The sequence below is a fragment of the Acanthopagrus latus genome, chromosome 4, assembly GCF_904848185.1.
Source record: "Acanthopagrus latus isolate v.2019 chromosome 4, fAcaLat1.1, whole genome shotgun sequence".
Classification (NCBI taxonomy): domain Eukaryota; kingdom Metazoa; phylum Chordata; class Actinopteri; order Spariformes; family Sparidae; genus Acanthopagrus; species Acanthopagrus latus.
In genome coordinates, this window is record NC_051042.1 from 35727537 (window position 1) to 35751913 (window position 24377).

The 24377-nt window shown below is 42.4% G+C and overlaps 1 protein-coding gene across 1 annotated transcript; it reads left to right on the forward strand.

Annotated features, from left to right (window-relative positions):
• The first annotated feature begins 10103 nt into the window (after positions 1 to 10103).
• Positions 10104 to 18069, forward strand: LOC119018094 (transmembrane protease serine 9-like). The gene is made up of 14 exons (XM_037095465.1): positions 10104 to 10261; positions 10707 to 10810; positions 10888 to 10967; positions 11217 to 11298; positions 11385 to 11565; positions 11645 to 11778; positions 11920 to 12078; positions 15804 to 15993; positions 16475 to 16578; positions 16666 to 16745; positions 16900 to 16978; positions 17065 to 17245; positions 17619 to 17752; positions 17842 to 18069. The coding sequence occupies exons 1-14, from the start codon at positions 10210 to 10212 to the stop codon at positions 18001 to 18003; spliced, it is 1722 nt and encodes a 573-aa protein (XP_036951360.1). The 5' UTR covers positions 10104 to 10209; the 3' UTR covers positions 18004 to 18069.
• Positions 18070 to 24377: the final 6308 nt, after the last annotated feature.

The following is a 24377-nucleotide window of genomic DNA, read 5'->3' on the forward strand; positions in this document are numbered from 1 at the left end:
GGCAAGTTAACGGAAACATGACGCACAGCTTCCTGTCGGCACATTTCACAATAAAACACATGTAATGAGAAAAACCAACAGGAAGCAGAAGATGAGATTATCTTCAATGAAATGATTTCAGCGTGACCGAAAACACAAACAAGATCAAAAAGTGTCATTACTGAACTGTCAGATCTTTATTGTTCTCAAGTTACAGCACAAACAGACAAACTCCAGATAAGCAGCAGATCATGTATTCCACAAAACATTACTGATAGATCTAGTAGACCATGAACAGGACACAAGAAAGTAATTGGAGTACAGGACGGACAAATGTAAGATTTATTTTGTGGAATGTCAAGGGTTTGAACGGGCCTGTAAAATGAGCTACAATATTTGCCAATCTTAAATTTAAAATGTGAAGTTGTTTTGCTGCAAAAAAAAAAAAGGTTAAAGACCACATCAGATTAAAAAATCTGTGGGTTGGCCAAATTTTTCATTCAAGTTTCAATTCCAGGTCACGTGGCGCAGCAATCATAATTCATAAAAAAAACACTCTTGCTACAAACATTATATCTGACCTACATGGCCGTATTATCGTTTCAGGGTCCCTCTATCACAAACCTGTCCTGTTGGTTAACATATATGCACCCGACTGGGACGATGAGAAATTTATAGAAAAAGTAATTTCATCCATACCTGACTTAAACTCACGCTCCCTAATTTTTGGAGGAGACCCAAACTGTACAATTAACCCTTCCTTTGACTGTTCCAGCCCAAAGATTAAAATCCCCCCCAAAATGGCGAAAACATTGTCATCGTTTATGAACCAAATTGGATGTTTTGACCCCTGGCGCTTTTGCTTCCCTCACAGTAAAGTATTCTCTTTTTTCTACATGTTCACCATTTGTATAGCAGAATCATTTTTTTTTTTTATAGACTGTGGTCGGATTCAATCATATGTTTTTAACAAAGGGGTATTACTCCCCTTTATTAAATACATAGGATATTCCACCATGATTGAATTTGACCATGCCCCAGTAATATTAGATCTTTCCTTTCCACTTAACTCCTCTGACCGGGCCCCATGGAGATTTGATACTGCATTACTGATAGTCGAAGGATTCTGCAAAATAATTTCAACAGCCACTGATAATTTCCTAGAAACCAACAACAACAATATCTCCCCCTCCCTGCTCTGGCAGACTCTTAAAGTGGTAATAAAGGGGGATATTATCTATTTCACATCTAGGGTGAATAAAGCTAGGGAGCAAGAACAAGAACAACTTCTCAGTTCAATATTTGACATACTCTCAATACTCGGCCTCTCCCACTCCAGAACACTATAAAAATAAGCTGGATCTTCAAACCAAATATGACTTGTTATGGTCTGAAAAGACAGAGCATATATTACTGAAATCACAAGGCTTTGTCTATGAACACAGTGAAAAGGCTAGTAGACTGCTAGCGCATCAATTAAAATGTAAGTTTTCCGATCAACAGCTTACACAAATACAAAAAGAAAACGGGGCGCTTACTACAGACCCCCTCGAAATCAACAATACCTTTAAGGCATTTTATTCAAAACTCTATACCTTGGAAGCACCCAGTGATGATACCGATATGCAAAACTTTTTTACAAATTCAAACAGCCGTGTTATCAGTCCCACCCATAAAGCAGAACTAGAACTACACTCTCGACTAACAGACATTTCAAATTTGATTTTGCCGCAAGGCCCTGGGTCCCAATGGATATGCAATTAAATTCTACAAAAGATTTTCTGCCAAATTAGCGCCACTTATTCTAGAAATGTTTAATGACGCTAGGTACTGGGGCCTTGCCGCAGATGCTAACTGAAGTATCCATTACTCTTATACTGAAACCCAGGAAGGACAGAACACAATGTGGATCATATCGACCCATCATGACTGGTCGTCAGTCCTTCTCTAACATTCGGAGCCTTCTTAATGTCATATTTTCTCCTGCATCCGGGGGGCGGGGGGGCGGTTATCTCCCTGAAAGATGCAGAGAAGGCGTCTGATAGAGTGGAGTGGGCGTATTTGTTTGAGTGTCTGCAGACCTTTGGTTTGGGACCAACTTTTATTGCCTGGATTAAACTGCTGTATGCCTCACCAAAGGAATCAATGGTCATGAATGTGAAGCAATCTAAATTTTTTCACTATTAGGAGGGACACATCAGGTGCCCACTAAGTCTACTTTAGTTTGCATTCACCATTGAGCCTCTGTCTATCATGCTGAAATCATCCCTGGAAATAATTGGAATTTCTAGATGGGGGAGGGAACACAAGATGGCTCTATATGCCGACAACTTACTGTTTTACGTGTCTGATCCGGTGCGGTATGTTTACCACATAGTCCAGGTGTTGCATAGATTTGGTATCTTTTCAGGATATAAGAGTGAACTTACGTAAAGCAAGTGCTTCCAGTGAACAACCAACTTTTGCAATTCCATAAAAGGGCCTGCCATTCCATCTGTCTAAATCTGGCTTTAGATATTTAGGAATCAATATTACACAGACTTTCCCTAAGCTATACAAAGATAACTTGACACCCCTCACTGATAAACCAAGAAACAACTTATAGAATTGGAGGTCCATTAATCTCTCAAGATCAACTGTATTAAAATGAACATGTTACCCCAATTCCGCAATCTTTTTCAGTGTCTCCCTATATTTCTCCCCAAATTCTTTTTTTCAATCCATTGATAAAATTATAAAATTACCAAATTTGCTCCACTATCACTGGTTGGCTGGTATTCAGAAAATCATACTGGCTTCATGCTCCAAGCTGTCATGGTGTGAAACAGAAAATGAGTTGTGCACTTTGACATCCCTCCCTGCCTTGGTTACTTCGAGTCTCCCTCTGTCTACTCCGCCCTATACCTCTAACAATGTTGTTATCAGTACTTTACGAATTTGGTCACAATTTTGAAACCACTTCAGTTTAACAGATTTCTCTCATCTGGCTCCTATCTGTGATTATCATCTTTTTGTCCCGCCTGGATCAGACAACACCTTTGCCCTGTGGAAAAGACTTGGCCTCTCCAAATTTGTATTCTCTATCTTTAGTCATCTCTTTCAAAAATTCAACCTCCCTGGCTCAAGTCATTTCTGATATTTTCAGATCTGACATTTTATGCAAAATCTAGATTCAAACTTCCCCAATGCACCTCAACCTACTGCTATAGATGACATCTTCCAAATTCCCTCCAATTTACACCTCTCTCAATATAATTAAAGGGAAATGGGAGGAGGAGCTTGGGGATGTAATACCTGAGGAATCCTGGACTGAAGCTCTGAAGAGAGTTAATGAAACAACTTCATGAACTAGGCGAGGTGTAATCCAGTTTAAAGTCTTGCACCGTACCCACCTCTCTAAGTCTAGGCTGGCCAGAATTTATCCCAAGGCGGATGTGAATTGTACCTTATACTCCATTTAGGTCTTGAAAAGATCAAATACACACTAATGGTACGTTCAGACTGAACGCGACAGACGCGAATACAATCACTTCAGACGCTTCTATCGCGCTGCTTGATCATTTTGGACTATTCGCTTCATTCGCGTCATTCACTTCATTCGCTTTGCTTGAAAAAAAAAAAAAGACGACGCGCTTGCCCGCTCCTTTTTTGAACCGATATTTCTCAACCCGCTCTTTCCACATCGACTTTCACCCACGCCTCCTCTTTTTTTCAGTTTGTCCCTGTAGAACACTGCAGTGGTGTCATACAGCACCGGGTGCCCACAGACAGCTACTATCAGCTTCTCCTCCATGTTGCTCTGGGCGACCGTAAACAACCGTACGTGAGGGAAGTGACGTCGTCAGCTTGAACTCGTCGCTGATTGGATGTCGGATGTTGCTGTTGGATATTTTCAACTTTATTCACGTCGCTTCAGACGCTTCATTTGCACCGCCGGCGCTTGAATCGTGTGTCATCACGCCATTTACATTGATTTTCAATGTAGAGTTGCTGCTCCATTCGCGTCCATCGCGTTTGGTCTGAACGCCCCTTTAGAGGGTCAAAGACCTCTTTTATTACACCTGGAACCCAGTAATGTCTTTCATAAACAAACTTATTCATGAATGCATAAGTGCTTGATCCTGAGGGGTGACGCATGATGTTGCACAGCAAGCATGGCCTCCTCATTTATTTTCAAGCTTTACTTTAAAGTTAGCTGCTTCCACTTTCTCTTCTTTTTTTAATCTCTTTGTTTTGGGGTGGGGTTCTGTGAAAAATCCCAAACTATTGTCCTTTTTTATAATTGTCTTCCTGTACCTTGTTCTCAATAAAAAGATAGTTTAAAAAAGTGCATCTGAAGAGAGAAGAGAAGTGTATGTGACCACTGCATGGTACTTTATTTTTTACTTTATTTTTAAATGCAAAGTTTTAAAGTTTTACGAAACATGTAAATCAAACCAACAATCCTGAACATTCAGGTCACCGGCGGAAATAAAATATATTGGCAGGCAAAAGCCAGGGGCTGACCTGTTAAGCCATTTCCTTGTTATTGATTTCTTGCTGGCTTTCAGTTATATCTTAAGAAGATACTTATCCTGGCGATTGAGATCAACTGGTAAATTAGACAAATATACAGTCTGAAAATTATACTCAATGCCAAAACCAAGAATTGAATTTATTTTCTTAACCACAACTAGCCAGTACGGCTGAATGACTGGAGAACACCAAAAGATGTGACAGTGGTCAGCCATCACATTATTACATTCTATTCTGCCACGCTATAGATATTTTCTTCTTGGGGTGATAAAAAACCTGATAATATTCTTCCATGCAAGTTCCCCCCATTGCCCTGAACTGGTGTTGGAGGAGTTTATTTCACATATGTTTATCCAATCGTCCTCTGTCAAAGTTATATTTGCTTCCCTCTCCCAGTTACATTTGACACATGATATTGAAATGTTTTTTTAAAGTTGCAGGCACAAGTATATTCTAGACACCACTTTCTTATGGATTTTACCTTTATATGCATCAATGAGAATGTCAGTGAGGTCCAAGTCACCTTCCTTTGGGATTTAAATATTTCAAAAATGATTCCTAAGCTGCAAATATCTGTAGAAATCTTGTTTGTCTGAATCATGGTTTTCCTGTAATGTTGGAAACTGTATGTCCAGTCCAGTATCAGATGAAATTACACAATACAAAGTAATGCCATTTTGTGGCAGTTCTTTAAATCTCATATCAAGCTATGCTGGTACGAAATCACTGTCATGTTCAACCCACCTTAATAACTTTGATTTCCTCTCTAAGTCTGAATTACAAACCTCTTTGAACCAGATACTAAGGGGGCTTTTTGTAAGGTCACTTAGTTTACTTGAGCATGTGGTCTTGAGGGTTTTATCACCCAGCAGAGAGGGATGTCAAGTTTGTTCAACACTAGTTCCCTCCATTTTGCATCATAATCCTCTTTACACCAGTAGACTACATACTGCAGTTGTGCTGCTTCGTAGTAGTCCTCCAAACATTGGAGTGACATCCCTCCTTTATCTTTTGGCAGATATAATGTTTTATATATGTTTGTATAATGGTATATATGTTTGAGTTTTCTCTATGTTCAGTTTGTATCCTGAATAGAAACCATATTGGTCAAGGCAGGACATTAGCTTAGGAAGATTGGTACCGGGATCAGACAAAGTCACGTGAATATCGTCCGCATATAAACATGTCTTATATTCTCTTCCCTTAAATGAAATTCACATAATTTCTGGGTCTTCCCTGATTTTCTGAGCAAGTGGCTCTATAAATAGAGCAAACAGGATGGGGCTCAGTGGACAGCCCTGCCGGCATCCCCGTTCCGAAGAGATTGGAACCCTAACCCTATATCCAAAATTCCCTCGGTACAAACCTTTGACTATAATATGTCAACAAAATGAAACAAGAGTTTTGAACTTCGCTTTATCCAATGTATAGATTTATTTTCTGGAAATGTATGTAAATTAGCAGATATTTAATTAGATAAGGCCTCATTTGTATATTGAAACGTACAATTTCATAAATTGTTATACGAAAAATAATGTAAGTAATCAACTGGGGAAGTTTCATGGTGATATATATTAGTTATAAAATTGTCTCTAATCTTCACCTGTAGTGTCTCCCCTTAATGAGCTAATTATGCTAAGTACTCAAATTGCCCAACATGCAACTCTTAGCAACCAAGTTGAATTTCATCCACTGGTCTTATAGATTACATTTCAGTCGTAAAAGTTGATAGAAAACACCATTTCTGGGTCCAAGAAATTTCCAGTAGACTAAAAGAGAAAAAAATAATGGAAAACTAAAATCATTTTAACTGACATACCTGCAGGAAAACACAGTCAACAGGTTAAAATAACACCTCAACAAGCCTAATATTAACTTTCCAAATGTCCCTGATGAATTTAAGGTGGAGTAACATTAACACACATTGACTTGAACTATTTACTGATTTTTAAACAATGCCGTTATCGTCCAAAGTCCAAAGCTAGCAAGCTAACACTCTGCTCCAACAATGGTTACTACTATCATTAAACTATTAATTTCCTTTCGCCTCATCACATTGATGTTACTGTACCTCTGTCTTCTTCACGTTTTTTGTCCTCTTCTTCCTCTTCTTTTCCTTCAATAGGTGCTGGATGGTTTTTAGTCTTTGGGACATTGTGATTCTGCTACAGTATTAATAAATCTCTCTCCTGGTCTTGGGGTCTTGGTGCAGTCAGTGTACTGTAGCTGTATTTGTTATTAAAGCTACAACAGGAAGTAAAAACAGTGTTGTCCACCAATGATGATAAAGACAACACAAGGTCTGATTATTTATGATGTCACACACACAATATCATGTTTATGACTGTGTGTGTGTGTGTGTGTGTGTGTGTGTGTGTGTGTGTGTGTGTGTGTGTGTGTGTGTGTGTGTGTTTGTGTGTGTGTGTTCAGTCTATAGGTCTGGTCAGAACCCACACTGTCCTCAAGTGGACTCTCATCACACTTTACAGACATACTACCCACAATTCATTGCAGGTCAGTCACAGTTTTTCCACTCATTAACTAAAACAACATAAATAACTTTTTATCATGATAATATAAAAACATCATGGCTGAAGATCAGCAGGTAAAAAGTTTCATTCAGCTTGAACAGGAAGTCTGTTTGCTTCACCAACAGCTTCTGAGCATGGGAGCTTTGCGGGGGCAGCTGTCTGAGCAGGGACACCCAGACTTCCCTCTCCCTGGACACTTCCTCCAGCTCCTCCGGGAGGATCCCAAGGCGTTCCCAGGCCAGCCAAGCGACATAGTCATTGTATTATATTACATTATATTACATTGCATTATATTACATTATAATATATTATATTACAATACATTACATTATATTACAATACATTACGTTATATTACATTACATTATATTACATTATAATATAAGGGCTTTTAGGTGGAGGAGGTGTTGAACCTTTTCTTATTTAATTTGGACTGGAGCCTCTCGGCTGCTTGTTCTTGTTTCAGTCGAATAACTGCAGCCAACAGAAGACAGAGTTTGTTGTATCAAGCTGATTGACAGTTATTGATCTGTGTCAGTTGTCCAAGGAGAAGATTTACTAAGGGACTTGTTGAATGTGAAGTTGGGGTTGTGCCTGTTTGAATCACTGTGTGATGTGTCACTGTCCTGACATTTGACATCTAACAAGAAGCAGAGTGTGAGTGATTTAAACTCTTCTGTCTTCTTCTCTCTCACTTTATTATTAAACTTCTTGAATCAAAGGAAGCAGCTGAGCTGACAGATTGATGAGGGATTTTAATGAGCTGCTGGAAACAAACTGATGAAGTTTTACATAATTAGTGCCCGGGCACTATCAGTGCACGGACCCTGTTAATTCTGTAAGTTCAAAGTGTTTGTCTCCAACAAGAACAGGATGCTTAGCTCCTAAACATCCCCAAAACTCACCAAACTCTGCACACATGTCACATCTGGTGAAAATGTTGATGATTCAACATGATTGGTTGGGGGTGCAGCAAGGAACTCCATAGTGCCCCCTAATGCCAGGTCATGTGACCAAAAACGAAGATTGAATTCTGCAGACACAAAAGAAAAGTTGAGCAATACAGTTAAACTTCTCTGTCTCAGATGTTACATTCTCTGTAAACCATAGCAAGACTGCTGTACCAAGCCAACAGGCCCTCTTTTAAACCAGAAAGCTCCTCCGCTGGGCACATCCACAGAATTAATCAATTAATGATTAATTAATGGGCAGAGGAAACATCTACAGGTTGTTTTACACACTATTTTTTTCCTTGTCATCTTAACATTTCCCCATAAACAAAACCAATGATTTGGCCACACAAACAGCATGAAAATAATAAAACATTTGCATTAATGGTCACATGACCCTGGAAATGCACATCCCACTCTTTTCAAGGGCGTAAATGGTTTTGTCCCCATTTTGCCTGCATGGCCGAGGACAAGGTGAGTGTGTACTGATTGTGTGAGTATGTAGATAGTAGGACAAAGTGTGCACCCTTGATCAGGGAGCAGCTCCGTCACATATTGCTCAGTTTATATTTCTGATATTTACTGCAATCTTGTTGTATTTCTGTATATGATCACCTGTCACATGTTGTTTATTTGGGACAAATAAAGTCAAATCCGTCCTCTAATGTCTCTCTGTCCACTCACACTCTCCATGACCTGCTGTCCACCTGCTGTCCACCAGGTGTCCTCCAGCTGTCCAACAGCTGTCCTCATCCTAATTCTCACTCCAGCCTCTCTGTCCAGCTGTCCCCAATTCTCCCATCAGCTGATTGTAACAGCTTTAGCTCTTTGTTGTTTGAATTAAAACATTAAAAAATGAAGGTAAAATAAGTCCAAAGATGAAAGATGGAGCAGACAGCAGCTGTCTCTCTGAGTCAGGAGAGAGCTGCTGAAGTCACTGGCGACTGGGAACATCAGAAGACCGACTCAGTTAGATCCAGTCAACATGTGATGAGTCAGCCTGTTCTTTATAGTATAATACATTTACCAAAACCAGTAGATATGTTGATGTTCCTCCCACATTCAGATCACTGACTGTACACACACACACACGCGCAGTGTGTGTTATCAGTGTGTCAACATGTCACACATGTCACCCTGCAGCTGTGTTTGTTACTGTGTGTTACAAATACGTAATGAGACACAGAATCTGAACCAAACATTGGTCACAATCAATTTTATTTCTATTCACACTTTTTCTATTTATATAGTTTTATTAAGCCTGAAGTATTTTTAGTATTGTTTGTTGTTTTGCCCCTACAGATCACAGCAACTTCCTTCCATGCATAAACTTCAAAAAGGTTTAAAAGCAATTATGATTCTTAAAAACGTTCATTTAAGTTTTTATGATGTAAGTGTTTCTGATGAACTTCTGTTTATTAAAACCGAAACTCTCTGCAATGTTTAATAAATAGAAACAAAATGTTCCTTCTTTTGTTCCTTCAGATTTAACGTCGGATTAACCCTTCAGATCAAACTGATCTGTTTGTAAGCTGATGTGACGACTGTCTGCAACAGTCATGCCTGTATTTCATCACCCGCAACATAAAAGATGACATGACCAATGTGATACTGAATGTGTCTAATACCAACATATTTCCTGAGTTTTAGACAGAAATCAGCTGACTGCTGAGCCAGTGAAGCTCTGTGACACAGTGAGTGTCTGTAGAAAAGTAAAGTCATTCACTTCACGTGTATTTGATTGTGACAGATGTAGTTACAAACATCCTGAAACAGTTCAAACAACAAAATAAAACTCAGTGACAAATATTCAAATATTGTGTGATATCTGCTGTGGTTTCTTCACGTCGACAGGATGTGATTTTTATTTTCTCTCCTCACTTATAGTATTTATTAATTTGGTGAATTTTTACTTACATCTGATTTGGATCAAACTGAATTCTTTGATGTTTCCACTGAGAGGAATCTGTTTTCTATCATCAGATCTGAGATCAGTGAATTGAACCAAAGTTAATTTTTGATCAAACAACATGTGCTGACTGGTTTCTGTGTGCTGCATCATTAGCCAATCAGAGAGCGGGAGGTTGGGGCGTGTGACTCGTGAGAATGCCACCGCCGCCTCAGGTCTGATAAGCAGCTGGACCAACCACGGAACGCTCTGATTGGCCAAGGCCCAGCAAGGTTCAGGGATAAAGCAGCAGCTCGCTCCTCCAGCACATCATCATCGTCATCACCATGGCCTCCCTCTGGATCGTCTCCTGCCTCGCCTTTGTCAGCGCCGCCTATGGTGAGACACAGACCGTAACATGATTGCTGGTAACTCAGATTAGTAATATGTTAATCAATAAAACATCAACAGATTGAGTCCAGAGTGACATTTTAACAGCTCAGCTCAGTCGCAGACATGTTCTACAGAGGTGAAACACATTAAACTAGCTGCTGACTGTTGCTAATGGCTGTTTAAAAAGCTTAATGAAGCTTGATCTTATTTGAACAAATAGTAAAGCTCCTGTTACTGAGATGGTCCAATCACAAACCAACAGTAAGTCTAAGGGATGTTTTTCTTAGATTGAGGAGTTCTGTGGGTAAAGCCAAGTCTGATTAAGATTGGCTGCTTAAGTTTCACACATTTACCTTCAACATAACTAATGACTCAGCAGTTTCCAATGTCCACACTTTAGTCACATCAGCACAGAATGGTCCATTAAGTGTATTTCCTGTCATCCTCTCAGGCTGCGGCATCCCTGCCATCCCCCCCCAGGTGAGCGGCTATGCCCGCATCGTAAACGGTGAGGAGGCGGTGCCTCACTCCTGGCCCTGGCAAGTGTCTCTGCAGGTGAGTCAGCTGATGTCAACACACAGCTTCTTCTTCAGTTTCCTCTTTGTTCAGTTACTCAGTCCAGTTTTTTTCAGCAATCCAATGGCTTCCATTTCTGTGGAGGATCTCTGATCAACGAGAACTGGGTGGTGACCGCCGCTCACTGTAATGTCAGGTCAGTCCAACACACAACACAGAACGCACAACACAATACAACATCCCTGTTGGTGTCTCAGTAGTTCCTCCTGAAGATGGTAAGAAGTCTGATCAGCAGATATTAAAGACTTAAAAACATGTTTGTAGATAAACTTTGTGTCCTATTCAATGATCCAATCAGCTCAGTTTAAACTTCTTACAACATCAAGTTGAACAGGGAGTACAGAAGTACAGACATTTGGTGAACTTGCCTCCTGCTTCCTGTCAGGACCTACCACAATGTGATTGCTGGAGAGCACAATAAGGGCTACGGCTCCTCCGAGGACATCCAGGTTCTGAAGCCCACCAAGGTGAGAACCCCCCCATGAGCCATTTAGATGTGAGAACACGCCATCCTGCCCCCACTAACACCCCTGACCACCCCCCAACCCCACAGGTGTTCACCCACCCCCAGTGGAACCCTTACACCATCAACAATGACATCGCCCTCATCAAGCTGTCCAGCCCCGCCCGCCTCGGCACCAACGTGTCCCCCGTGTGTCTTGCCGGAACCAATGACAACTATGCCGCTGGAATGACCTGTGTTACCTCTGGCTGGGGTCTGACTCGCTACAATGGTGAGATTTACGAGTCAAGAGTATTTTTATTGTGAAAGGGCAGCATGAAGTGTGTCTGTGTGTCCTTTGTCTCCCACAGCTGCCAATACTCCCAACGAGCTGCAGCAGGCTGCCCTGCCCCTGCTGTCCAACGAGCAGTGCAAGAAGTCCTGGGGCAGCAACATCTCTGATGTCATGATCTGTGCCGGAGGAGACGGAGCCACTTCCTGCATGGTGAGGCCCCGCCCACCGACCTGTGTCACCTGCATCCCTCACATGATCTGTCACATAGACTTTTTATGTTAAGCACAAAGTTCTGGGAGATTTTTTTGACATTTTAGTCATTTAGTTTGTTTATTGTTTATTTGTTGTCAGGGAGACTCTGGCGGTCCCCTGGTGTGTCAGAACAATGGCGCCTGGACTCTGGTCGGTATTGTCTCCTGGGGAAGCAGCACTTGCTCCACCTCCATTCCTGCCGTCTACGCCCGTGTCACCGAGCTCCGTGGTTGGGTCGACCAGATCCTCGCTGCCAACTAAAAGCTTGGAGGAAACAGCACCATCTCTTGGGGCAACCCACCCGGCCCCTAGTGCGTGGACAATGACTGAGAATAAAAAGAGTGAACATCAGCGACTGTGTGTGTTTGAATTTGTGTCCGCTCAGTTGAATCCTTTTAGTGGGGTGGCTTAGCTAGAAATTGTGCAATTTGTGATAAAAGCATGAAATTTGGTACAGTTAAGGCCACAGGCAGTCTGACAAATATCGGGCCATCCTGAATTTTCAACATAGCGGCCATGGTGGTCATTTTAAAAATGTTCTTATTTGCATGGTATAAAATATGATGTTGATGATCTTATTAGTTAAATTTGTTAACCTTACATGAAGAATACATATAAATCAATAAAAATTCAAGATGGTTGCCATGATCAGCATGAACATTGTAATTGTAATAAAGTTTCATATATTGTATATGATATGGTTGATCTCCATAAACAATTATACAATTTATCATGCAGAAATAAAATCTGCAATGTGTACCAAGTCCAGAATCTTCCTTTGTTCTCACAATTCAAGATAGCCATCATTTACTTGCAGATATCACACACAAATGTAAGCGGTGCTGGTTAAAATTTGCTAAACAGAATTTAGTTTAATTTCAGTCTTTTTCCTCAAACTTCACAAATATCTCACAAATAAGTCTCAAAAATAGTGACATGTTGATGTCACCTTCAAGTCCCTCAATTCATTGGAAAGATCAGATGGGACTCGGCTCTAGGTAGGCTTAGAACTAGATAAATAAAACTTATTTTAAAACATATGTTATTACAATTAGCTCACAACTAGATAAATAAAACTTATTTAAGAAAAACTCTTATTTTCCCCCCATTGACACCCTGTTCCACGTGAATATATGATGTGCTAACTTGCTAACACCAAGTTTCAAATAGTGGACTGTGTTAATATAAGACTACTTGGTAGGAAGATACCGCAGAACCATGTCTGCTCTATTTAGACTACAAAATAGATGAATGAAACTCATTTTAGAAAAAACCCTTGTCATTCTTTTCCCATTAACACCCTGTTCCACATAAATAATTAACGTGCTTACATGCTAATACCACGTTTCAAATGGTGGAATGTTGTTAATATAAGACTACTTAGTAGGAAGATACCGCAGACCGAATAGTGAACATGCTGATGCCTTCGAAATGTGGAAAGCTGCCTGCCTGATGCAGGCCAGTCCAGCTATGAACTTACCCTCCCACTGCAGCTTGGGCCTGCTGTAACACAACCTTTGATTTCCTTTGTTATCTATGGTTTTTTGTGTGCAATAAATATTACTTTGGTTGCATTGATGTTTCAGTCCTGTGTAGCTTCCCAAGAGCCGGGGTCTTAACAAGGGGATTTCTGAGAGTCTTCCATGATTGACCCCATGTTTTGACAGTTACTATTGTCAGTTAGGCCTATCTATTGTGAGCTTCTAAATAGGCTGAATACTAATTCCTAATCATAAAATACAAATGTGTGATTTGATACCAATATCATTCATATCACAGGAATCCATGCAACTTTTAAGCAGTAACGATTTTCAAACCAGTCATGGTGGCCATCTTGAAAAATAACAGCCATCTTGAAATGCATTTGTATCATTCATGTCCAAACTCCAAAGAGGTGAATACATTTAGCTATGTTTAGCATTCAGCAATATCATATTATAATCAACACACAAAAGAAAATTCACATGGAAATGGTAGTCAGTGGTGGCCATTTTGAAAAATGGCTGCCACAGCCACCATATTGTAAATTCACGATGGCCCGATTCTTTGGAATTATGCTGTTAAGCCGCCCAAATATTTGGGTTAATGTAGTGATGTACATCTCAAGGCTCAAGGTTAATATATCTGTCTTTCTACAAACCAGGCTGCAAAATACTACTTAGTTTAGGTTTCTTTGTGCTGAGTGGAAAATCAATACAAATAAAACTATTTTATAAAATGAGGTGTTGAGGATAAGTTGTTTTAAACCTGTTTTCATGTTACCACATGTTGGACCACTCACACAGTGTATCTCTGTACACGAGTTCCACATAAAGTGAACAGGTAACAAGTTGCGGGTTTAAAGTTGTCATGAAAGAAAAAGGTTTCATAGGGTGGGTCCAGAGTATTGATTGGCATCAACAGCAGCCAATAGCGTTACCACTGAATGTGCCTGTGGGCAGGCTGCAGACTGGCTCGTCAGAAGAAGTGTGGCTCACCGGTGCCTCTGGCCTCACCAGTGCCTCCGGCCTCACCTGCATTTAAGAGCGCTGCAGACTTCACCGTGATGGACACCATCATTCAGCTCTGCTTCTACATTTTGTTTGTAAAAGTCAGAGTTAGCGTGAGCTCCTCTTGTGTTCCAGAGAAACTGTGCGACACTGACAGCAGCCAAACTCTGTAAACCAGCTCAGAACTGCATTTACTTTTGTCAAACCGGTCTCAGGGTTTAGTTTTGTTCCTGACACCAGCCTTGTTCATTTGGAGCCCGGTACAGTTAGCAGTTGTAAATCAGGGTGTTCAGGCAGAGTCGGAGGACATTAGAGGGATACACAGAAAACATTTATCCATTAAAATATGATCCAGTTTCACCAAAATCAGTGAATAAAGTGATTGATTGTTGGTCAGTTAATCACATCATGAGATGCAGGAGTTTTGACAAGTTTCACATTAACATTTGTATACGTTTAACATGTGACCCCACTTATTTCACATGTGATCGCATTGATTTCTCATTGTGATCTTTTAGGTCTCACAAAGGAATTAACATGAGCGTCATGTTAGCTGTGTGCAAAGCACGTGTGCTCCACATGTTTCACACATGATTGAAACATGTTACATTTTGTAGGACATCATGCGATGTGACCACGTGTCTAATTTCAAAGCAGCCTTAAAAAAAGACAGGAAGTCACATCTGCATTATTTCCTTTAAAAGTTTTCTGATGCTGTCCATCACTAATCCAATCAAAGCTTTGACTCTGGAACTATTCAATTGTTTCAAAGACGAACTTAGTTTGAGTTTGAAAGGAAACACAAAGATCTTCTCTAAAAAATGAAACTGGCAGGAAACATTCACACATCACACCTCTGAGCTGCCTGTCTGTCAGGAGGTGGAGGTGATGGGGAGGAGTTACAGGTCGGAAAGCCTTGTCAAGTGTGAAACTGGATTCTGTTAATGAAGCATAGAGACATTTCCCAGCCATGTCTGTGGCGACAGAACCAGGTGTTTAAATCCAAACCATGATGTTTTCCTAACCAAGTGGTTTTTGTACCTAAACCTACTAAAACTAAAACACCACCAAAAGAAAAGTACCAAAATAACAACGTCAAATCTCAACATTTCTGAAATGCACGCCACACTCCCACGTAGGAGGACGGGATGTGTTTCATGATCTCCAGCTCCAAACAACACTGAAGACAACAACAACAACACAACAGCCCCCTGATCTGATGGATCAGTCAGAATGAGACAATAATCAATCAGTCAATCAGTCAATCAATCAATCCTTCAATCTTTCACTGTTTACTGAGGAAGTGACAGATGGATTGTGAAGGGACCTTTGTTAAGCTGGTGTGAGTCGTTTGTGTGTGAAATCAGTTGTAGTGGTACTTTCTTTACATTAGCAGTGTGAGGTCAGCAGAGACCATTCTGCTCTGTGATTGGCTACCGTGTTAAATCAACAGTCTTTCTCTCTTCTCTAACTGTCGTGTTCCTGCCTCCTCAGGTGGAAAACTCACTGTCAGCTCCACCTGTCCAAACTCCCACCCTCTCTGATAACATGTCCCGTCCTGTCTCGTCCAATCACGTTGCTCCCCGGCAGTATAAAAGCTCCAAGCTCGCACAGACCCAACATGATCGAGCCATGGCCTTCCTGTGGATCCTCTCCTGCCTCGCCTTCGTCGGCGCCGTCTACGGTGAGACAACTCTTTACCATCAGAGTCACAGCTGAGGGAGTGAAGCATGCTGGGTTCACTCTCATCCATAAGCTATGATTGATTGATTATTGGCTTTTTTCTCAACAAGCAGAGGGTGCTGTGGCTGCAGTCAGGGATAGAAAACATCACATTTACAAGGTTCTGACACATTGAGATGATTTATTGTTTTGACATGATTCACTCGATGATGAGTGGATGAGATTCTTCAGGACGTTAAAGATAACGCACATCATGTCTACAGCTCTCAGATCAGTTGATGAGACTGTTCCGTGTTATGATAAATGTTCCTGACAGTCAGAAGATATCAGTCGGCAATCATCAACACATTCAACAACAGAAACAATCATATAAAGACAACAGACTGCAGCATAAACATCAACGTCAATATGAAGAGCTGAGCTTTAACACCTTCACCTGTCTCACCATGTCCTTGTTCATGATGTCATGATGATGTCACCAGGCTGCGGCACTCCCGCCATCAGTCCCGTCATCACAGGTTACTCTCGTATTGTGAATGGTGAGGAGGCGGTGCCTCACTCCTGGCCCTGGCAGGTGTCCCTGCAGGTAACACACACACACACACACACGCACACACGCACACACACATGATGTGTTCATAAACATGTCTTCTTTGTCTCCTTGTTGTTTCAGGATTACACTGGCTTCCACTTCTGTGGCGGCTCTCTCATCAATGAGAACTGGGTGGTGACAGCCGCTCACTGCAACGTCAGGTAACAACCTTCATCCTGTCACCTTCATCTTAACCGCTGAGGTGCTAACATGTACATCATAGTTACATGAAGCTCCACCTCCCATTAGTCACCTGTCAAAAGATGTTTTTTGACACAAAATGGCCTCTAGATGTTACCATCCATTTCCCTGCAGGACGTCCCACCGTGTGATCCTCGGAGAACACGACCGCTCCTCCAACGCTGAGGCCATCCAGGTCATGAAGGTCGGAAAGGTTGGTGACAAACAACGTCTGCGTCTCATCTCATCACGGTGTCTTTGTATGTGTCCACCACTCATAATGATGTCATTTCCTGTCAGGTGTTCAAGCACCCCAACTACAACAGCTATACCATCAACAACGATATCCTGCTCATCAAGCTGGCCAGCCCCGCTCAGATGGGCATGCGTGTTTCCCCAGTGTGTGTGGCTGAGACCGCTGACTACTTCCCCGGAGGCATGAGGTGTGTGACCAGCGGCTGGGGCCTGACCCGCTACAACGGTGAGAGCACCTGCATCAGCCGGCCAATCAGAGCAGAGCAGGACAAGGCCTCTACCACAGACACACACACACACACACACACACACACACACACACACACACACACACATAGCAGATGAACTACAGACACACAGATAACCAATCACACAGCAGCACACTCGCTGTTAGTCAGATGAAGTCCAGCTCAGGGTTCTTTGGGTCTTTGTGGGAACTCTGACAGTTAGTTGAACATGAGACACTTTGTGTTGAATCACAGCTAAAGACTGATCAGATCATCAAGAGACAAGCTCGCTCTGTTCAAACAAGTCAGCTGATGTGTGACCACCTGTGATCTTGATGTGTGTGTGTGTGTTTGTGTATGTGTGTGTTGCAGCCCCTGACACCCCCGCCCTGCTGCAGCAGGCCTCCCTCCCCCTGCTGACCAATGAGCAGTGCCGTCAGTACTGGGGCAGCAAGATCAGCAACCTGATGATCTGCGCTGGAGCCTCCGGAGCCTCCTCCTGCATGGTGTGTGGTGACACATGCAGCTCCTGTCACAATGTTGATCTGAGCTGCTGTTTGTTGTTACATGCTTGTTTGTTTGTTTGTTGTTTCAGGGCGACTCTGGTGGTCCTCTGGTCTGTGAGAAGGCCGGAGCCTGGACTCTGGTCGGTATCGTGTCCTGGGGCAGTGGAACCTGCACTCCCACCATGCCTGGCGTGTACGCCCGCGTCACCGAGCTCCGCGCCTGGATGGATCAGATCATCGCTGCCAACTGAGCATGTCCGACAGGACAGCTTCCAGTTTGAAGCTGATTGTCAATAAAACACAGAAACTGAAGCAGAGATGTGGTCGTTGTTTGTTCACACTGAATGTAAAGAAAGACTCGAACAGTTAGGATGATCTTCTCTGTCTGTCTGAGAGAGAGACGTCGACACCATATCAGCCTGAACACAGTCTTCACTACACAGCTGCAGCCCTCAAATGTTAGCCTAGCTTAGCATAAAGTCTGGAAGCAGAGGAAAACATGTGGCCTGACACAAAATACACCAACATATCTAAAGGTCAATAAACACATTCTTCTGTCATTTTAATGAATCAATCAGTATGTTGTCTTTACTGACACAAAACACAAGTTAGCAAGCTAACTCCTTAACTTGCTAACCTTGCAAGTCACTCATGTAGCTACAGCTCAGTTTGGTATATAAATATCAATGACTTAATGACCTGATCATACATTTAATTCATAACCAACTGGGAATATCTCAGAACAGAAGGAAGATCATAATATGACTGCATTTAAAGATGCATGTTTTAGTTTTTGTTTTTTTTTAACTTCTTATCGGTTAATTAATCTTTTTTTATTCTAAGATTCATCAAAGGAAGATGATAAACCTCCAAAACCAGGAAAATGTCTGACTTGGTTAAAGCATGCTGTGCGACCTGGCCCGTGCTGACGGCAGTTCTGGTAGCTGCATGTGTCACAGGGGTCATGTAGTAGATATTTTGGTACCAACAGATTCATTTTGGATCCAAGTATTACTTAAACATAAAACAACATAATTAAGCCAATTGTTGATGAGAAATTTCTACAACAGAGATTTCTGATGAAGCTAAAATTGAACTCAAAGTCAGGATAACATGATGAGATCAACAATTTACTCAACAACCAACTAATATGATCCAAACAGAGATGATATTCAACCTGGAAGCATTCTGAACAAACCATGTGCAGATGTAACAGATTACAAACAAGTCTTTTCATGTATTTCAGCAGAGCTCATTAAAATCAATGCACCACTGTAGAGTTACTGACTGTGGGCTGTGAACGGGCTATAGAGTGACATACAGTCCATACATTCAAAGCGTCATGTACAGCTGGCTATATCTGGAAGATATAACACATGAGTCACAGAGAGTCTTGTTTTGTTATTAACATTTTGTATTAAGGTTTTAACAGCAAGCACAATAAAACACTCCTCCCTACCCTCAACAACAATTTGCCACTACTAATATTTGGTCCATAGTAGTCAACTTAAAGTCAATTCTGTGCGCTGTGCAAAGGCTTTCGAAAAAGTCCAGGCCTCCAGATATATTTATAAATACAGACACAGACAAATTGAAGAAGCACAGTAAGCCAGTACATAGCAAGTGCGAAAAGCAACAGCAGTACCAGTCAACCAAAGACAGCGTTGCTTGCAACTCTCCTCATCATAAACCCCCAGTCATGCTCCCTTCAGAAAGGTTACATACTTGCCTGACTTTTTCAGATATACCTCCAGCCTTCCAAACTGTTTATGGGACATCATTTCGAATGCAGCTACTCTTGCCATGTCTGCATTCCATTCCTTTAAGGATGGCATCCCCTCTGCCCTCCAATGTCTGCCTATCATAATACTAGTCTGGACCCAATTATTTACATGTTTATCGCTCCCCAGTCGAACTGATCCATCATCTAACACAAATAATCTGAGGTCAAATGGTATTTGTGTTTCCAAAAACTCACACATATTTGCATATATTCTCAGCCAAAATTCCATAAGCATGGATTAAGTGACCTTCTTTGGACTTGCATTTCCAACATTTTGGCGAGTCTATTAACCCAAGACTACACAATTTGGAAGGCGTTCAATAAAAACGATGAATGATCGTCAACTGAATTTAATGTATCTTTGCCTTTCTTGACAGTGCTTTAATATTCTAGCAAACACTCTCCCCTTCCTTGTTATCTAATGTCAGGTTCAAATCCTTTTCCCATGCCTTCGTGAGAGCAGTGGAAGCCCCATCACCCAGGTTGGAATAAAATTTAGCTGCCTTGTGGCATTTACCATAGAGGGTTAGGGTTAGTAGCTCCTCTAATAACCCTGCACCCTGAGGAATAAGTGTGTTGGGTCCAAAAAACCCCAAGAGTAAATGGAGGAGCTGTAGATACTGTATCTAAGAATATAAGATCTGGGAATACCAAACTGCTGTGATAAATCATCAAAAGATTTCAAGATTCCATTCCTAACCCTTCCCCGCCAGTCCTTCCAAAGGAAAAGGGGATTTATTGATATTGATACTGATAGCATTGATTCAGCAAGATACTTGAAAAGGAGTTCAAATAACAACCTAGCTCAAACAGCCATGAAACTTTAATCCATATCATTTTTAGGTGAGAGATTATTGTATGTGTTTTTGCTTCTCTAGCCAATTTGATAGAAAGACATTGCAAAGGTGATATAGGAGCGAGAGCAGATTGCTCAATACAGTACCAGGGAAGGGCCCTCCCTGGAGGGAGTGACCAATGAGTTTGGTGCCTAAGATTGAAAGCATAGTAATAAAGCAACATTTTGGGTAGTCCCAGTACCCTTAATCAGATGGCCTCTGGCCTCTGTAGTTTACTACATGTTAGCCTTCCAGATGAATGTCTTAGTTATTCTGTCAAACCACGTGAAATATGAAATGGGAACCTCCAGTGGAAGAGAATGTATGAGATCATTCAATTTGGACACACAATTCAATCGCAAGAGTCTCTATTGCGAACCCTAACCCTAAAATAATAGAGGTGATAGGGGTGAGCCTTGTTTAGTCCCTGTTCCTAGAGCAAAATATTCAGAGTTAAGCCTATTGGTTTGAACAGCAGCCTCTGGGTGATCATATAATACCTGAATCCACCTCATGAAAGTTTTGACAAACCCATATACCTCCAAGTTATTCAGTAAATAGCCCCATTCCACCATATCAAATGCCTTTTCAGCATTGAGGGTGCTATCAGGGACTGGACCTCAGCTGCTGACCACATGATAATAATAAAGTTTCTTATATTTGATAAAACCCTCCTGGTCCTTATAATTATAAATGCAATTACCTTATTTAGCTGGTTCGCAAGTATTTTAGGGATATATTAGCATTTAACTGCATTAAGGAAGTTGGGCGGTAATTCTTACAGTCAGCTGGGTCTTTATCCTGTTTAGGAACTGAACTTATCAGTGCTTGCCTTAAGGTTGGTGGCAGTATGCCCTCCTCCAGTGCCTCTTTTTACATGTCCATCAGGCCAACTCAGCCACAATGATCATAAAAAATTCAGCTGTGTGGCCATCAGGCCTTGGTGCATTCCCTGTAGGAAGGGCAGCAATCACCTCTCTTAGTTCCTCCATTGTTACATCTGAATCCATGTATGTCCTCTGTTCTCTTGTCAACTTTGGGAGCATTAGTGGCTCTAAGAAATGTTCAATTTCCCATTCAGGAGGGGACCTAGAGCTGTATACCTCAACATAGAAGTCATAATGTCTACTGTCGCAGTGATTATATGATTCAAAATGAGTGTGTCTTGTCATAAATAGATTAAATTCAACCTGTTCTGATAATGTTGTAGCGGTTTACCCGATTTTGCTGTTTATCTCTAAATAAACTTTAATTTCTGATCTTTGTTAGGGGGGGGCTTGAATGGAGACCCAAGTGCAGGACACAACAGGTTTGGAGCAGTAAATGTGTTTGTCAGGTGAGGACTGAAGGCAGGCAAATGAGGCTGGTTAGAGTGGGGTGGGTGAGGCAGAGTGGCAGGCAGGTAATTGTGGGTTGGCAGGCAGGCTGAAGAGTGGGTGATGATCCTGAGCACAAAGAAACACAGCAGTTTAGCATACAAAAACACACAAGGAGGCTAAAGCACTATAGGAGCCGTCAGGTATCTACCACAGTAGTGAGACAACAACGTGGTGGTGAGTGGTTGGAAAGCTAGGGTAGAAGTGCTGCAGGTTGATGAGCTGATGAGAGGCAGGTATGCAGACTGGGCGGAGTAAAGAACTAGTAGCAGGAAGCTCAGCTGAGCCAGGAGGGAGAGCCACACCCATGCCAGAACACAGACAAACACAACTGCAGAGAGACAGACAGGGGCACTGGAAACACAAGGAAGGGAAAAACAAAACACAGGAACTCCCTAGGAATCTTCAGAGGCCCTCCCATGGCACATTCAAAAGGTGACATACCCGTGGCGGTGCTGGGTTGAGAGGTATGGCAAGGGGTGGAGTAAGCTAGAGGGATGTTGGTGGGAGGCTTTGACACGGGCACAGACTGCACAGGCTGTGACATAGGCGCGGGTGTCAGCAATCATGGAGGGCCACCAAAAACGCTGCTTTAAGACTGAGAGGCTGCGGCTAACATCAGGATGGCAGGCAAAATGGGAGTCGTGAACCCATCATGAGAACTTGGGAGCGGACAGAGTCAGGATCAAAGAGACAGTTAGCGGGACCATTACCTGGATCTGGCTGTGTTCGCTGAGCCTCCTTGACAAGAGAGTCAATCTGCCAAGTTACAGCGGCCACCACACAGGACGCTGGCAGGATGATGTCAGGTTTGGAAGGTGCTTCCTCCGGGGCATACAGACGGTGTTCGCTGAGCCTCCTTGACAAGAAATTTGATCTGCCAAGTTACAGCGGCCACCACACAGGACGCTGGCAGGATGGTGTCAGGTTTGGAAGGTGCTTCCTCCGGGGCATACAGACGGTGTTCGCTGAGCCTCCTTGACAAGAAATTCAATCTGCCAAGTTACTGCGGCCACCACACAGGACACTGGCAGTATGGTGTCAGGTTTGGAAGGTGCTTCCTCTGGGGCGTAAAGACGGGAGAGGGCGTCAGGCTTGACATTCGGAGAGCCGGAGCGATAAGTGATGGTAAAGGAGAATCTTCCGAAAAACAGCCGGGGAGTTGAGCTGCTTGGCTGTTTGGATGTATGCCAGGTTTTTATGGTCGGTCCACACAATGAATAGCTGTTCAGTTCCCTCCAGCCAATGCCTCCACTCCTCCAATGCAAGATTAACAGCCAACAGCTCCCGATTACCCACATCATAGTTCCGTTCAGGTGGTGTCAAGGGGCGAGAGAAGAAGGTGCAGGGGTGAAGCTTCTGGTCTGTGCTAGCATGCTGAGAGAGCACCTCTCCCACTCCTGTATTGGAGACATCCACTTCCACGATGAACTGGTGTGTGGGCTCCAAATGAACGAGTACGGGCGCTGTAAAACGTCTCTTAAGCTCCGAGAAGGCCACATCGGCCTTCACAAATGATGAAGTGTCGATAAAAATTAGCAAAGCCAAGGAACTGCTGAAGTTGCTTAACAGTGGTGGGTTTGGGCCACTCAACTACTGCCATGATCTTTTCGGGGTCTGGCCTCACCTGCCCACTTTCAATGATGTAGCCTAGGAATGACACAGAGTGGACATGAAATTCATGTTTTTCAGCCTTCACAAACAGTTTGAAGAGAGCGGTCTTTCATGTCCACAAAAAAGAACCCAACTCCAACAGGGGAAGCTAAAGGCTGAATAATACCTGCAGCTAGGGAGTCATGGATATACATCTCCATAGCCTCTCTTTCAGGACGGGACAGGTTGAATAAATGACTGGAAGGCAGAGGGGCCCCTGGGAGGAGGTCAATGGCACAGTCGTAAGGGCGATGAGGAGGGAGAGAGAGGGCAAGCTGTTTACTGAACACCTCCCCTAAATCATGATAGACTGTGGGAATGGCTGTCAGGTCAGGAGGCTCAGTGATGGATGGAGAAGTGGCGGCCTCTATAGGGGCTAAAGCAGATTGCAGTCATGAGGACAAACAGAAGGGGCTCCAAATAACAATTTTGCCCAAAGACTAATCAAGATGAGGATTGTGACTTCTGGCGGTGCCATGTTTGTGTAGCATGCAAAGTTTGAGCTCTGCTGATTAACCACCCTTCCAGAAAACATTTCAGCTAAAACTTGGCAAAAACATACCCAACAACACCGCAAAGACAAACGCTACCGATAGACTCTCCAGATATAAATTTAGAAACAAAGAAGTGGAGGAAAGGTCAGCAGAAACAATTGTTGCTAACAAGCCTGCTAAGCCTGACGTAGCTAGCACTAGCAAAGGTGCTGAAGCTGCGGCTAAAAACATGGATGAGATGCTGCAAGCTATCGTCCAGTCCAACCGAGAAATACGGGAGGATATTTTGCAGATGGATGTAAAGGAATTCAAAGGCCAAATCAAGGAATCATTCACAAGACTTGAAATGTCAGTTGGAGGTTTGAGTGCACAATTAACGAAGCTCGAGAAGAGGGTCGTTGACGCTGAGGAACGTATAACAACTTCGGAGGAGACTACTGCGTCTCACGGGAAAGCCATCAGCTCCCTACTGCAATGTGAGGC

Bases quoted from the DNA above. Each gene is read 5' to 3' on its own strand.
- LOC119018094 (XM_037095465.1), top strand. From the start codon at position 10,210: ATGGCCTCCCTCTGGATCGTCTCCTGCCTCGCCTTTGTCAGCGCCGCC. The intron at 16,979-17,064 runs GTTGGTGACAAA...ATTTCCTGTCAG, and splicing joins AGGTCATGAAGGTCGGAAAG to GTGTTCAAGCACCCCAACTA. The intron at 17,753-17,841 runs GTGTGTGGTGAC...TTGTTGTTTCAG, and splicing joins CCGGAGCCTCCTCCTGCATG to GGCGACTCTGGTGGTCCTCT.